Source organism: Dendropsophus ebraccatus, chromosome 10 (assembly GCF_027789765.1).
Source record: "Dendropsophus ebraccatus isolate aDenEbr1 chromosome 10, aDenEbr1.pat, whole genome shotgun sequence".
In the NCBI taxonomy this organism is placed as follows: domain Eukaryota; kingdom Metazoa; phylum Chordata; class Amphibia; order Anura; family Hylidae; genus Dendropsophus; species Dendropsophus ebraccatus.
In genome coordinates, this window is record NC_091463.1 from 59,038,251 (window position 1) to 59,054,518 (window position 16,268).

The window sequence follows — 16,268 nt, forward strand, 5'->3', positions numbered from 1 at the left end:
CTTGCGCTATGCATTACACAGTATATTGGTTTTACCCAAATTGTTCCTTTAATAGACATCCCCTTCTAGTAAGATGCTTTATCAGTGTTCCAGTTCCCCCATTTATACAATGCTGTACATATGCTGCCTCTGATGTATCTTTATAGTATTGCAAAGGGTTTCCTGAAAGGTATATTGCACAGTATATTCTATAAATTGTACCTAATATTGTCACATCCTGATGTTCCGTATAGAGTCATTTACTATGTGCAATGAACGCGTGTGCAATGAATTGATTTAGTCTGATTTTAGATTTACCTGACAAACATTCCCTGCACATCTCCAGATTTATCCTCACTGCCTTTTATGACTCCTAGTGGAATTATTTCCCTTTCCCCATGCAAGCCACTGGAGTAAATTCTTGAAGGAAATGATTAGTGTACAAAGGTATAAATAGTATAGAATATTTTAAGGCCTCGCAGGTTTATTTCTATGACATTTCAGTGCATGCAATTTAAAAAGAATTGGTTTGGGATTGGGAATGTAAGAAGCCATTTTCTCTCTGGTTGAAATCCAGATGTCTCCTGCAGTGCATGGTTAACTTCAGATGACAATCTGCACAGTCTCTGGAGAGATATAGTCAGCTGACAGCACACAAATTCTCCTCTTATTTTATATCGCTGTAGTTAAACTAGTGGCCCATCTCTGAGTCTGGATCCCGATCTGATATAGCACCTGTGAGGTTGACCTCTGTGGTCCTACCATTTCTAGACAGACTATCCTTAACCCCTTCACACCTCTGCCATTTTTGGTAACTGTTAATTTTCTCCCCTCGTTATTTTCCAGTCATCATATGTGGGCTTTTCTTTTTCTTTTTTCTTTTAAAGTGATGAGTTACTTTTTTTAAGGATATGTTAACACAGGACGACATTAGGGACGTACACTGCACATGTAATTCTGGCCTCAGTGCTGACACTTACCACGCCTGCAAGTGACACGACTAGAGATGAGCGAATCACTAGGAAATTCATTTCACAAAGTTTGAAAATATTCGCAAATTGCGTACAATTTTTTTTTTTTTTTATTAAAATAGGCAAACTAAAGTAGCTACAATAGTTGGACTGTTACAGAATAGAGTAGTTTTTCAACGGCTGTTGCTGAGACAGTGTCAAAATTGGAAAATGTAAATTTTTTAAAAATGTCAATCATTCAATTTCCGCCATGGACAGTAGTAGACTATGGTGGATCAGTGGCGTAATATCAATGTTATCCCAGAACAGCAGTGGACATTGGTAAATGAGCACCCAGTGAGTTATTAAGATGGACACTGTGTTCACTGTGACATTTTATAATGCACAACCAGCACCGGGTGATTTGGTATAATGAGCAACAATCACCCAGTTACTTGGTATACTGGACAATGGCTGCACTGCTCCCTCAGAAAACCACCCACAATCCACCCTCCTCTCCTCTCTGTCCCTATCTCTCTGTATTTCTCTCCCTGTTCTTACTCCCTGCTGCAACCTACTGTCCACTATACACAGCCGACTGGCCGCCTCCAGGGAGTCAATCACCTTATATAGAGGGGGGGTTGCTGACGTCACAGTGGGGTTTTTAGCTGATTGGACGGGCGCAAGGGATTATTGATAATCCTTTCCTCCAGCCAAAAGACAGTTCTGCAAGTTAACATGTGCGGCCATGTTTAGAGAAGCTAATTCGCGAAACGCTACGGAGCAAATTTAATGCCCGATTCACTGCAAATCGGAATTGGTCCGATTCGCTTTGCTCATCTCTAGACAGGACCACAAGTATCTCAGCTCAGTTATTTATTTGGTTCATTGCCAAGCCCTGGTGCTCAATTAAAAAATGTGGGTGTCTGCATTCACAGCTAAAAAGGATTATGCCCCTAGGGTACAGGACACCGTAGGTTCTGCCTATTTGACACTCGTATGGCTGAAATAAATGCAATTTAATAAATAAGAAAAAAAAGAGGGGGAGGGTGCACAGACCCCACAAAGATATGTTTTTTAGGAGCTCTTTAAAAGAAATGCAAGTAAAGGTTGATTTAGTTTTAGAAAATAAACTTAAAATGTACACAACCATTAGCACCCAATTAACACTGTTCACCCCCCTAAGTTTTTTTTTTTTTTTTTTTTTTACATAGTCTTTACACCACATACAATATGCATGTCTCAACCCCAAGGTTAAAGATAGTTTGCACATGTATATATTACAATATATTGCTGTCTACCAATATGATATTGCGTAAAAAAAAAATATATATATATATATATATATATATATATATATATATATGTGTATATATATATACACACACAAATGGAGAAAACCGCAGCACACAGGCAGTTCTGCCTTGTCACGGAAAGTAAAATGATGACCTGCTATGTCTCACCCTGAGAAAATAGTAAGCAATGGCCCTATTAAGCCTCTGACTAGAATACGTGACCATGGCATACCTCCTGATCAGTATAGTTCCAGCTTAACAAACTGTATCCTGGTTGTAATAGAGAAGAGTGATTTACTGTACTCTCTTTCTCTTACTAGATAGATGAGCAGCTAGGCATATATTTTTATTACAGCCTGGAAGACTGCAATTACTGAGTGAGAATTTGTAGGCCTTCACAGTATAAAGAGCAGTCATCAGTTCACATATTAATGAAATGTGCTTCATCCATGGGAGAGTAGGAAGTGCTGCACCCCGGACACATTTCTCTCTCTTATTCTATCCCACCTGTTTTTCTACAATTTTATTCCAGTATCCCCAAATCACCAAGATTTAGGGGGGCTTCTATTTATATATGTGCAGAGGAATATTGATGCTTTAAATCCCATTTTATTGAACAGTCACTTTAATAGGCATACCAATTTGGAATTTAGAATACTTTAAATAAATCCCCTGGAAAAAAAACTACATAAGGCTATGTTCACATGTCGTAAGAGACCGTCCGTACCGTGACCCAGCTGGGTCACGGAACGTCCGGTCTCTGAAAAGATCAACCTGGCTGGTACTGCAGTACCGGCTGGATGATCTTTATGGACGCAGAGTTCTGATGCAGGCGCATACGTGCGTACCCGCATCAGAACTCACATCACACTATGGAGCGAGCGGCCAGAACCGCTCGCTACAAAGTGTTAACTGACATGGTTTTCTACGGCCGCTATTCATTGAATAGCGGCCGCAGAAAACTGACAGGTCAGTTGTTTGCGGCGCCGCTAGGGATCCCAGCCGGAGCGTATACTATGTGTATGAGCTCCGGCTGGGATCCTATTAACGACAATGTAACGTACTGTATATTCTCATAATAATCACGGCTGTTATACAACGGCTGTGATTTTACAAAAATATACGTTGTGTGAACTTAGCCTAAAATCATATCTCTGGAGGTATGCTGGGCCGCCCCCAGTGGCAGGGAATTCCCTCCCCTGTATGACGCGGCTCCATTAGAATGAATGGAGCCGCATAATAGAGGGGAGGAAATTGCCTCCCACTGGGGGTGGCCCGGCCTACCTCCAGTGCTTGAGCACCAGCTGGTTACGGTGCATAGTACGGCGCGGCATCGGCTTCCCCGTGATAGCGCCCTTCGATCCGTCAGTTCAGATTAAGAGGATGTACCTGGTGGTACATCCTCTTTAAGTCTGCCCATACTTATCAGCTGCTGTATGTCCTGAAGTCCTCATTCAGACACAGTGCTCTCTGCTGACATCTCTGGCCGAGACAGGAACTGTCCAGAGCAGGAGAGTCTTTCTATGGGAATCGCCATATAAAACCTCTCCTGCTCTGGAAAGTTCCTGTCATGGCCAGAGATGTCAGCAGAGAGCACGGTGTCTGAATGAAAATAAAACAAATATTTCCTGCAGGACATATAGCAGCAAATAAGTATGGGAAGACTTGAGATTTTTTAATAGAAGTATATTACAAATCTATATAACTTTCTGATACCAGTTGATTTGAAAGAAAAAGATTTTCGCTGGACAAACCCTTTAAAGCTTGTTAAAAGGCTGCTCAGTAGCCTTTCAACAAGCTATCTGTAACCCAAGCACCTGAGCAGTGCAGGGTCGAACATCAAGATCGAGCAACATACTTGACCGAGAGTGCCCGCTCATCTCTATTTACGATAGCTTGGTCCATTAAATTAGAATTCTGATGTAATTCCTGGGGCACTTTAAGACAACTAATAGTTGGCTATAAATCGACTACATGCTGTCTGGAGTCCTCATGGGGCTATATGAACTGGAACCTTTACGGAGGGCACTTTTGAAAGGAAAATCTTGTACATTCTCTGGTTGTATGGGACAAGAATTCACCTTTTTGATCTTATTCATTCTCCATTAGACCTTCAAGTTCAGTACCAAACAAAATATAAATAAATATTACCTAAATTATTCTGTGATGTGGTATCTGCCAGCCATGTTCTGATCCAGATGGGTCTCCTGCATACAGGAAAGAGGGACAGGGATCGGATTGCTAGCTTATTCTGCACAATGGAGTAATGACCTAGGTAGTTATCGGCCATATTTATATACGTGTTGAAAGGTGATAATGCTATTTCTTGCTACATGAGACTCCACATCTACTGTACCTGGATTCTCTGGATCCTTTTCCTTAAAGAGGTACTCCAGGAGATCGCAGGGGTCCAACCTCAGTAACCCCCCGACGATCTCCGTATTGGGCTCCGGCTTCTGTATTATGAATAGAGGTACGGATACGGCGCTTGACCTGCAGCTCTATTCATTTCTATGGAGCAGAGTAAAGTGCTTTTCCAGCTTACTCGGCTCTTTCCTTTGCTCCTAGAAAGTAATAGCCCTTCTTACTTCATTATTTTAAGTCTGGCTCTGTTTGAGGTGTCTAAAGCTTTTAAAGAGGTATTCCAGGAAAAAAATCAAGTTTTAGTTGATTAAAAGTGTGCGTTGGGGTCCGACCTCTGTACCCCCCATCGATCTTCGTATCAAGCCCCAGCTTCTGTATTATGAATAGCCACAGGTACAGCATGTGGCCCGTGGCTCTTTTCATTCCGCCAGGCTTAAAATAATGACGTTAAATGGGCTTCTTCCAATTGTTCTTTTGACGGTAGCGCAGAAAAGGGTAGAGTTTTGGGACCTTTCAATGGGAGCAGTTATCATGAAATATTCCACCTGTTCTATCAGCTCACCCATATGTTGTACTGTGAAGGGTTGCAAAGAAACCATCACTGTCTGTCCCAAAATTCTCTGTGGTAGGATTTAGTATGTATGTATGTATGTATGCATGCATGCATGTATGGTAGAGTTCTGTGATCTAGAGTATCTATTGTTCTATTCCATGAACCTACAGAGAAACCATGCTATACCATATGCCATCTAGTGCTGTGTTCTCCCGTAGAGTAATTGTTGCTATTGAAAATGCACATGGAGTTAAAATACAAGCTCATTGGGTACTACAGTATTAAATGCTTAAAGCTCAAACTCTTGTTTAGCTCATGGTCAAATCCTGAATACAATATAAAACATACAGTATAATTATTATTTTTTTAATATAATTAAGGATTCCCAAAAAGACAAGACTGAACCCACCACTGAAATGTGGCACATCCGGTAGAGTACCTCCCCAGGGTCATGCAGAGTAGAGATTTCTTTAATGTCTTCCGCTTTGTTTTGTTTGTTTGAGAACTAAGTGTACAATGGTTCTGTAAGCCAATAATAGAGGTAATTCAAAGGACACGTTTGAAAGCCAAGATGTTGACAAGGCAACTAAATAAATAAAATGTGTCTTTATTGTATTATTTGAAACCATAAAATGTTTATGTTCTTTGGTGTGTGCGACACTTTAAGCAGCAGCTGTTGAACAGCATCTTATGTGACACCAGTGACAAGAGCAGAGAAGCTTATCAACATTCCTCATGTAGTCTGGAAAATCCACAAAAACATAGGTTATTTACATATTTACATAGCACCAATAAAAACTCTCATAAGAAAAGGAGAAACAATTATTGCAATTTCCCCTGAGTGACTCTCTTGGCAGAAAGCGTTGGACGCCTTTGCAAATGCGCTGACTGCAAACAATGAGAGTAATGGCACAGCCCACAACATTATTGTAGGTGACCAAGACCAAACACCAAGTTCTGTTTGTATATGAAAAGATGCAAGCGTTACAAAATAGAACCGGGTCATCTGTTTTAATCCAATATGTGGGTACTCTAGCTTCTTCCATATGCTAAAAGCATGCTGAATGAATGAACTGAGGTTTTATATAATGAACTCTGCAAAGTTGTATTGTAGTTTTGTGGTTTTTGGAGGAACTTTTAATTTGATTTTCCTGCAGCACCACGACAGGGCAAATACAATATTACACAGTTCTTATTCAGTGGGCTAGCCATGTGTTTTGTTTGTTTGTTTTTTGCAGTCATGATAGGTGCTCCAGTTTTTGACTAAGAGCCCATTCACACTACAAAATGGACGCGGAGATTGCGCTCTGCGCCCCTGCCCGCGGACCCTGCGCTGAATCCCGCCTGCTATCTCTTTCAATGAGAGGTCTTGCGCACCTTCGTTCTCCCTGCTCATGTCAATTCTTTGAGATGAAAGGTGCCGAGAGAGGAGATGCGTGAGGCCTCCCATTGAAAAAGATAGCAGGCAGGTCCTTAGGCAGGGGTTCCGAGAGGAATCTCTGTGTTGACTGTAGTGTGAATGGGCCCTAATACTTCCATCTTTTAAATAACAATAATAATCAATAATATATTGAACTTTGAATTCCCCAATATGGTATTTAAAACGTGATACTTTTAAACCAGACAATCCCTTTAAGCGATAACTTCTGATTATAAAACATGCATGGAATTGGCCAAAACATATTAACGTCTTTCCCGACATTAAATCCTGCATTTACCTCCCATGATCATAACATCTTGTCATTTGTTTTCAACTTCAATGAAACAATGGCTATACCAACATATTCTTTCTGGAATAAGCCCATATATCATTTATAACTATGGATGATACTGATATCATTCCTCTATAGTGTATATTTCATGCATGCGGAGGAGTTACATGGGAGATTGACAAAATAATTCCCACTAGCCATAAGTCTGCCTAAGGACATAACCCCTTGTCATGGCAGGAAGACAATAGCTTCTGTCATACTAACCTTATCATCTCCATTAATACATTGGCAAAGTGCCCCTCAAGATGCAAAAACACACACACACAAAAATATTGTAGTCTCTTCGCGTAGGTAGAATGTTTTTGCACACAAAGTTTTTTTTTTTGTAAAATAGAAGTTCGTGTTGACTTATCTTCTTTTTTCCTTTTTACAACACTCTTTCTTTCACCCCAATGTCATTATAGAGGTTGATGAATGAGATGAGGATACAGCATCTCTTTATCAAGGATCTTTGCCTTCCTGTAGCCTAAAGGACATATGAATTATAAATCAACCTTCTCCAATCAAGGTCAAAGAAAACAAAGTAACATTTCATGTTGAGCCTGTTTGTCTTAGGAAGTGTTTGTGGTGCAGAACATGCACTTCAGCTGTGACATAGCAGCTTGAACAAGAGACAGAATATAAAATTATGGAATTCAATTCTTATTTGAAAAATGCTCACAGTTTCATGTATGATTTGGAATAACTTATATTTCTTATAGTTAGATAAAATATTCTTTACTATTTTTCTTTCTGATATTTCTCCTAAACCCTTTAATGTAACATGACATCTATGCACACTAGGATGATGGACTCGGCAGCAGTGCCCATGTGATCACCAATGGGAGGACTGCTCTGAAATCTATAATCCTGGCCCTTTAACCTCCAAAGTACTACATTAAGTTTTTATTATTGTGCATGCAAAGTCCCATTGTCTAGTCATCGGCAGCCATGGTGCTTTGATTGCTGGTGTAGAATGTTTAACACTGACAGCCTAAGGCCAGCCTAGGCTACCCAATGTTATTGCCTGATAGGGTTTTGTTTAGGAATACCATACCTAATTTTATATAGCATTACATTATAGTTGAAAAAAATGTTGAAAAGGACATTAAAACAATATAGAATCAGTTAATAACATAAAAACAACTTAAAAAAATATTCAATATTGTGAAGGTTGCTTAGTATATAATCCCCATTTGTGCTTTAAGGCGCTTAAAGTGATACTGTCAAACACCCCCCCCCCCCACACACACACACACTATTTGCAGTTCTCTGCACCATCCACAAGCTTAGATGCTGCGCATTTAATATATACTTGTATAAAACTTTCCAATGTCTTCTTTGTGCTCTAAAGTCCCTTCATTTCATCAGTGGACAGTGTCACCTAGGCGGGGCTTCACAGCAATTGGGAAAGGGGGCCCAACTGTCAAGAAACCCCACCTAGGTGACACTGTCCACCACATAAAGTAAGGAGGTGGGGTGTCAGTATCACTTTAAGGGTCAAACATTGATGTAAAGGGAAGCTATTTCCAGTAGGTGGCACTGTAGAGCAAGTCCTTATTCTTCTGGATTAGAACAACTTTGCTTCTGTATTTTTCCATGGAGCATTGCATGGCTTATAAGACTGTATGTGGTAGTTTTTCAGTCTCCTCAAGGAGAGACACTACCCTTTCAGTCTCACATTAGCAGTCTAGTATTGGTGCATACATCATTCATCATATAAATAGCTGAACAAAATGCAGTCACATATGAGTTTCATGTGGCACTGTTCACGTAAAGCCTATGCAGAATTCATATACTAGGTGGAATTTACAGTATACAACCTCCCCTGGCACTGTTTGGGCTTTTGAAAGGTAAAATGTTAGATTTCGGGGGGGGGGGGGGGGGGGGGGGTTACAAAAAACATTGCTGCATCAGAATCTTAACTTGAAATTACACTTGAGTGCATGTGGGTTTTTTCAATTTTTTATATTTTATATTTTTTTGTTTTTAGCTGTAATAGGTGGTGTGCGAATCCAGCGTTATGTTCATTGATTTTTCTAAAGCTTTTAAACACTTAAATTATAGAACATTTCTACAAATAACATGAACTTGTTCTCCTTTCCCTTTGGAAGCCCGTATTCTTTGACAACTAGTGGTTTACTTTGTGGTAAACATGTCCCTTTGCCTCTCTTACTGGAGGAAATTTTCACAAAACATTTAAGATATGTAGTGTGATGAGCCATTAATTTCCTAATGGATTAAGCGCTGTCTGCCCAGTGCTCTTCATTAATTCATTTCTCTAAATTTGCTGAATATAAACCATGCAGATCCTCGGGTTGTAAGTGAGTTCAAACCATGAATTGTCTTTTATTCTTACTGACAGTCAACTTGTTTAGCAATTTTTTCACGTTGTTGGGGTTTAATTGCCAGCTGAGTTGCTACATGAACTTAACATTCAAGGACACCTCTGTTTTTGAAGTCCTGATTGTTCCATTATTTTATCTTTTCCAATTTCATTCGCATAACTTCACTCCCCTACAAGTAAAAAAAAAATAAAAATAAAGCCTACATGGATCAAACTAAACTCAAATTTGATGTAGGAGTTTCATTTTTCTGAGGATATTTTCTATTTGAATGCAGAAACTGTAGAAGATTCATTCCACGGTCAAAAGTCTACATTTCCTGAGCCTTTTATAGATGTTCTTCAAATAACCATACCCTCTGTTCATCACATATAGACAATGTGACAGCTTTTTGATGTTGATCTAGATAATTGGGTGCTTGTTATGGTCTAAATTTCGTTTTTTTGACCTAAAGATCAGAAATCATTTTGTTGTATAAGGATATAAATTGGAGTAATATATAGAGATACGTATAAAAAGAAGCAAAAGTATTCTGGGATCGGATGTACTTTTTTTTTTTTTTACTTCATCATATACACAGCTTTGTTATGTTCTAAGCCTTGTTATTCTAAACCAGGTACTGAGTTATTTTTTATGGCTGTATACAGATGGGCATGAGGCCCAAGTTCAGCACTTGGTGATGTTAAGAAGCCCCGTAAAGAGTAGTAGAGCGCTGGCCATGCACACAGCATGATCTCCATTAATTTTCCTTGCCAACCAGGGCTCATAGTGGTATGACTCCTGTGGAAAAGGGATAACTTCATGAGATAGGAATTAAAGGGTGTTCTAGAATATAAAATTGACAGTGTATTCCTAATGATAAGATTGTTTCAGTATATAACATTGATGGCTAATTACCAAGGGTTACCCAACCCCACCAAGAGTGGCACAACCCCATCGCTGCAGACAACCATATGAATGGGGTGGTGATTGGTATTGTTCTCAAGTTTTGCTCTGCTGATCAGTGGGGATCATAAGTTGTCCACTAATGATATATCATACAAAGCCATTTTAGGGATTTAAGTGGCTGTTGCTTGATATGCTAAGTAGATAATGCTAGTAGACAAAGTCATGGGCATGATTGCAAATGTGAATGATGTTGGAAAAAAATGTACAAACTAGTATTAAAATAAACTAGTATTCATAAAAAAAAATATTTATATGGTAGAAATTGTTGCCCTATAAGTGACCTTTTTTTTTGTTTTGCTTTCTTTACAGCGGATGGCTGCATTGACTGGTCTGTGGATCTGAACACCTATATGTCACTGGCAGGAGAACCTGTGCGAGTAAAATGTGCGCTGTTCTACAGTTATATCAGGACTAATTACACCATGGCTCAGAGTGCAGGACTCCGACTCATGTGGTACAAAACCAAAGGGGATTTGGAAGAACCGATTTTATTTTCTGTGGCTAGGATGAGCAAGGATGATGACTCTTTATGGATTCATTCAGCAGAGGTGCAAGACAGTGGATTCTATACATGTGTTTTAAGGTAGGTATAATTTCATTGAGGGACATTCTGACTATGCTCAAATATAGTGTTTAATTTGTGTCCACTATTTTGATGGATCTGTACATAATTAGCACTATTTTGATGGCTATTTTACTGTTATTGTGCAATTCGTGGCAAAATAGTGGTAATTAAAGCTAATTCAACGCTATTTGTGAATATAGACTCAACTAAGCCTACTTAGAAGGCATAAAGAGAAACAACAAATGACAGTATCCATACAGAGGAAGAGATTGGTCAAGGGGTATGACTCATCAGATAATGACCTATTACCTGTCAAGAATATTGAGGTACCAAAACTACTGACAGTCCCTTAAAGGTGTCAAGAAATATGTGTATACATTAGTTCTTGGCATGACTATGATAGATATGACTCCACCATTTCATCCAGACGGGATTCTTCTTCTCCTCCTCCTATTACTTCTCGTCCTCCACCACCACCTCCTCCTTCACCTTATCCTCCTTATTTTCCTCATCTTCCTCTCAAAGGTCCCAGCACTAAAAGCCTTCACTGTGCCCCCAAGAGTTGTGCCCCAAGAGTTGTCAATCACAAATGGGTGATGGAGCCAGGAATGCTGTCAATATAGGAAGCTTTGTACACCAAAGAAGAACATATCACCTATTTGTAGTTTGGAGTGGTGGAAGGCAGAACTTATCTCTGTCATGCAAACTGATATGATTTTCTTTCATTTTTATGGGGTGAAACTGTGGTTGTTATGTAGTCCTCTCATTACCATCACAGACAGGAGTGCAATCAAGGATAAGACAGGTGTTCTAAAGTTTGTGGCAAATAACACAGGATCAACCATTCACAATAGGTTATGATCTCAGCTCCCCTACTCCATCTCTTTGTACACGTTACAGAGCATGCCTTAAACATTCTCCCTGAATTTCTTTAGAGGCATCATTCCATTTCCGTGGTGATTCCATCACTGAGTTTTTCAGGTGCATCAGACACACTCCCCTTTGCCGAATAGGAGGCCCCAGAAAAAATGGTTGAGTCTCCTATTGACTTTATTGTGGTTTGTTAGTCAAATCAAGCACGCGAGCATTGGAAAATACAACAAGCATTCAAGCATTTTAGTGCTCGCTCATCTCTAATTATAATTAATTAAAATAAAATAAGGTTCTAAAGTGCATTTTAACTAAAAAACAAACAGAACCTGTTCCTATGGAAAGTATATTTCTCTATGTTCAGAATAGCCTACTTTGGTTGTTAAAATTTCACAGACTCACAGGAAAGGTAAACAATTAGGGTTACATCAGCTTAGTGTAGGGCAGCTAAATCTGGAATAAAGGGATAGCAGCTAGAGATAAGGGTCACAAAGACAAGAATGACCCATGGCACTGAATGAGTGTGTGAGCATTTATAATGTGTTTAGCTGTACATATCTACCCATATCAATATTTTACTGTAAGACATGTTTCTTGCTCATTTCTGAAGATTTGACCTGCTTATGACTCCACACAAGGTAGCGGAGAATCCACATCCAGTGTATTCCATCCTTTTTCCATTTACATATGGTTGCAATCAGGAGGAATTACAAGCAATTGAAAAAAATTACCTCTAAATTACTATATCATGATGGCAATGAATATTGACACCATTGGGCTGAATAGGGGTAGATGATGACCTTCATCTACAGGTCTAGGTTTACATTTTCCATCCATCTTAACATGTTCTATGTATGTAAATCACAACAGTTTCCTGTTCAATTTATGTTCACCATATTTTTGTATGGGGAGGATTGCAGTATATTCCCACACAGAACAATGGTGCTGCATCATGATACCAGGTACTTTTATGTGACCAACTAAGACTAACATCTATATATTAATATTAATTTATTATATAGAAAAACCCTTAAAATATATAAGGTATGGTCTAACTTAGCTGTATAGCTAGTGGTTTACAAGAGAAATTGGGATCCCACTATGAGTGAACCGAACCGTAACAAACCAGATTCATTACGAACTTTGCAAAAAGTTTGGTTCGTCACCGAACCGAACTTTGAGAAAGTTCGTAACTAATCTGGTTAAAATAACAATAACAGATAAAATCACAGAATAGACCAGGATACAAGGGATTATTACTCCTATAATCCCTTGCATCCTGATTTTCTGTGAATATCAAGATGTGTGCCGTCAACCTTGTTAGGGTGAGACCTTAAATTAGTCTCCTCAGATATACCTGGGTGCTGCCTAATCAAAAATGTAATGTGACAGCTGTCTGTGAGTATCAACCAAGACACATGAAAGCAACTTCAGTGTTCAAGCTGATCTACTTTATTAAGTCAAAATCTCAGTTCATATCTTTACAATAAAGGTTTAAAAAATAGGAGAACTCCGTTTAGCCGCAACAAAAAAAATCACTGCACAGTTGTGTAGAAAAATGTTGGCGACTCATTGGGATTCTTGGTGTCCAAGACCGTGCACCCCAGTGCTGTTGTCTGGTCCTTTAATTATGGGCAAGGGCAGTACATGTCTGTTACTGCCTATTGGGTCAACATTCCCCCAGAAGACGACCAGAACATTAGCCCATTCTTTCCACTGTCACCTCCCCGGTGCTTTAGGGGGCCAGTTCTGCAAAAGATCTGCCTCCACCAGCTTGCAACCATCCACCGCTTTGACTGCAGTCCAACCTGCCCCGGTGTCTTACCAATGATGTCAGGCCTGGCGCTCTCAGGCTGTCCTCCATTTTGTGAGCCTAGGTGAATGGAGCCACAGTGAGCAGGAGCTCCTCCGGACCGTCAGGGAGGAGATATATGAATGGCTGACCCAAGGTCAACTAATGGTGGGAAGTGTTGTAGCCCACAAAGGGAGGAACATTGTCTCTGCAGTGCAGCAGGCAGGGAGTCATACACCTTGTATGGCACATGTGATAAAACTCATAGTACACAGGTTTCTGCGAACATGTCCTGCCAATTGTTGATCCCTTTTAAAGGACGCAACTCTGTTTATGAGCAGGTATGACTATGGGATCAATGACATCATCCCACTCATCTGTGTTCTGGAAAGTGCGCTGAACAACATCATCAGCAAGGATTCCCAGGCCACCACTCCAAGGCTGAACATCCGCCTCCTCTGTCAATTGTGTGTTCTCAGCCATACTGGCCTGGGTAAAATCAAGTATTGCCTCTTCCTCCTCCTCCTCCTCCTCAAATAGTCTCTTTTAAACTATACTGGGCTGGGTGCAATGAAGGTCTGCTGCCTCCTCCTCCTCAATCAATTGTCTGTTTCAAACCATACTGAGTCCAATACAGTACTATTACTGCTGCTTGTTCCACTGTCAAATGTCTGTTTTCCACCCTACTGGGTACAAGGAACTATGTCCCGTGTAATCACTTACACCTTGGCTAAAACTATACCCTAGCAGTCTCCCACTATTGTAGCTGCCATTATTCGCTCATCCCTAGATCCCACTGTATAGAGCTCTAGTGAGGCCACATCTGCAATATTGGGTTAATTTATTAAAACTGTGTAATTCTTATGACAAATTTAGACTGCCAATTGTTCCAGGTTTATCACAATTTGAAAATAGCTTGTCCATCTGTAGAGTATCTAGTCTAAAGGCCTTATTACACATAGATTATCTGACAGATTATTGAAGCCAAAGCCAGGAATGGATTTGAAAAGAGGAGAAATCTCAGTTTTTCCTTTATGACCTGTTCTCTGTATATAGTCTGTTCCTGGCTTTGGCTTCAATGATCTGTCAGATAAATCTGTCTGTGTAATAGGGCCTTTAGTTAGCATTGTCTAGTTTAAAGAGGATGTACCACCTGGTACATCCTCTTTAACCTAAACCCACTGATCGAACGGCGCCGGCACGGGGAAGCCAGTGCTGCGGTCGGTTTTTCGGACCGAGGCCCCGTTCCCGTGCACGGCGCCGTTCTATGCACCGGAACCGGCCGCTGCTAAAGCACTGGAGGCGGGCCAGGCCGCCCCCAGTGGGAGGGAATTCCCTCCCCTGTATGACCCGGCTCCATTCATTCTAAGGGAGCCGCATCATACAGGGGAGGGAATTCCCTCCCACTGGGGCCTGCCTCCAGTGCTTGAGCACCGGCCGGTTCCGGTGCATAGAACGGCGCTGTGCACGGGAACCGGGCCTCAGTCCGAAAAACGGACCGCGGCACCGGCTTCCCCATGCCGGCGCCGTTCGATCAGTGGGTTTAGGTTAAAGAGGATGTACCAGGTGGTACATCCTCTTTAACCCCTTGCCTCTAAAGCCTGTTTTGGCCTTAATGACCAGGCTCATTTTTCAAAATCTGACCTGTCTTACTTTATGCGCTTATAGCTCAGTGATGCTTTAACGTATGCTAGTGATTCTGAGATTGTTTTTTCGTCACATATGACACTTTATATTAGTAGCAAAATTTGGTCACTACTTTGTGTATTTTTTGTGAAAAACATCAAAATATCATGAAAAATTTGAAAATGTTGCATTTTATGAACTTCTGAAATTCTCTGCTTCTAAAAAAGGAAGTCATAGCACATAAATTAGTTGCTAAATCACATTACCAATATGTCCTCTTTATTCTGGCATAATTTGGGAAACATATTTTCCTTTTTTAGGGTGTTATGGGGCTTAGAAATTTATTAGCAAATTATCACATTTTGTGAAAATTTCCAAAACTGATTTTTTTTTAAGGGACCAGTTCTTTTTAAAAATGGATTTAGAAGGCTTGTATACTGGAAACCCCCATAATTGACCCCATTTTGGAAACTAGACACCTTAAAGAATTAATCTAGGGGTATAATGAGCATTTTAACCCTACAGGGGCTGGAGGAAAGTATTCACAATTAGGCCGTAAAAAAATCGAAAATTTAAATTTTCAAATAATATATACGTTTAGATTAAAGTTTCTCATTTTCAAAAGGAACATGAGAAAAAAAGCATGCCAAAATTTGTAACGCAGGTTCTCCTGAATAAAATGGTACCCCATATGTGGGTGTAAACCACTGTATGGGCACACAGCCGGTCTCAGAAGGGAAGGAGCGCCAATTAGCTTTTTTAATGCAGATTTTGCTGAAGAAGTTTCTGAGCGCCAGGTGCGTTTGCAGCGCCCCTGTAATGTCCGCAGAAGAGAACCCCCCCAAAAGTCACCCCATTTTGGAAAGTACACCCCTTGAAGAATTTATCTTGGGGTGTGGTGTACTGTGTGAGCGCGCATGGAGGAGGGGCATGGTCTGCATAGCGGGGTCTACAGCCCTGTACTCAGACCCAGAAGGTCATCCTCACCTTCCAAATCATACCAGATGCACTTCAGGCTGGGGCTTGCATCAGGGGACAGGACTGTGGAGGTAATCTCTCCATAGCTGTAACCCCTCTCTCCCCGGACAGAGAACGCTGCTATACTGTGCCCACACATTTGCCCTGTTCATTCCTTCATACTCCCTGCAGTCTCTGTCAGCCCTTGTGTTTCCCATCCTCTCCATTACTGTACAGTAACCTATAATATCACATATTCTGCTGTTTCTGAAT

At 40.4% G+C, this 16,268-nt stretch overlaps 1 protein-coding gene across 5 annotated transcripts in view; it reads left to right on the forward strand.

The window, feature by feature from the left end:
- Positions 1–16,268, forward strand: part of IL1RAPL2 (interleukin 1 receptor accessory protein like 2) — a 583,205-nt gene that overhangs the window by 288,994 nt on the left and 277,943 nt on the right. For all 5 annotated transcript variants that reach the window (XM_069942945.1, XM_069942944.1, XM_069942942.1 and 2 more), the window contains one exon: positions 10,495–10,768. In XM_069942945.1, the coding sequence (XP_069799046.1) occupies positions 10,495–10,768 (274 nt within the window). The remainder of the gene's footprint in view (positions 1–10,494; positions 10,769–16,268) is intronic.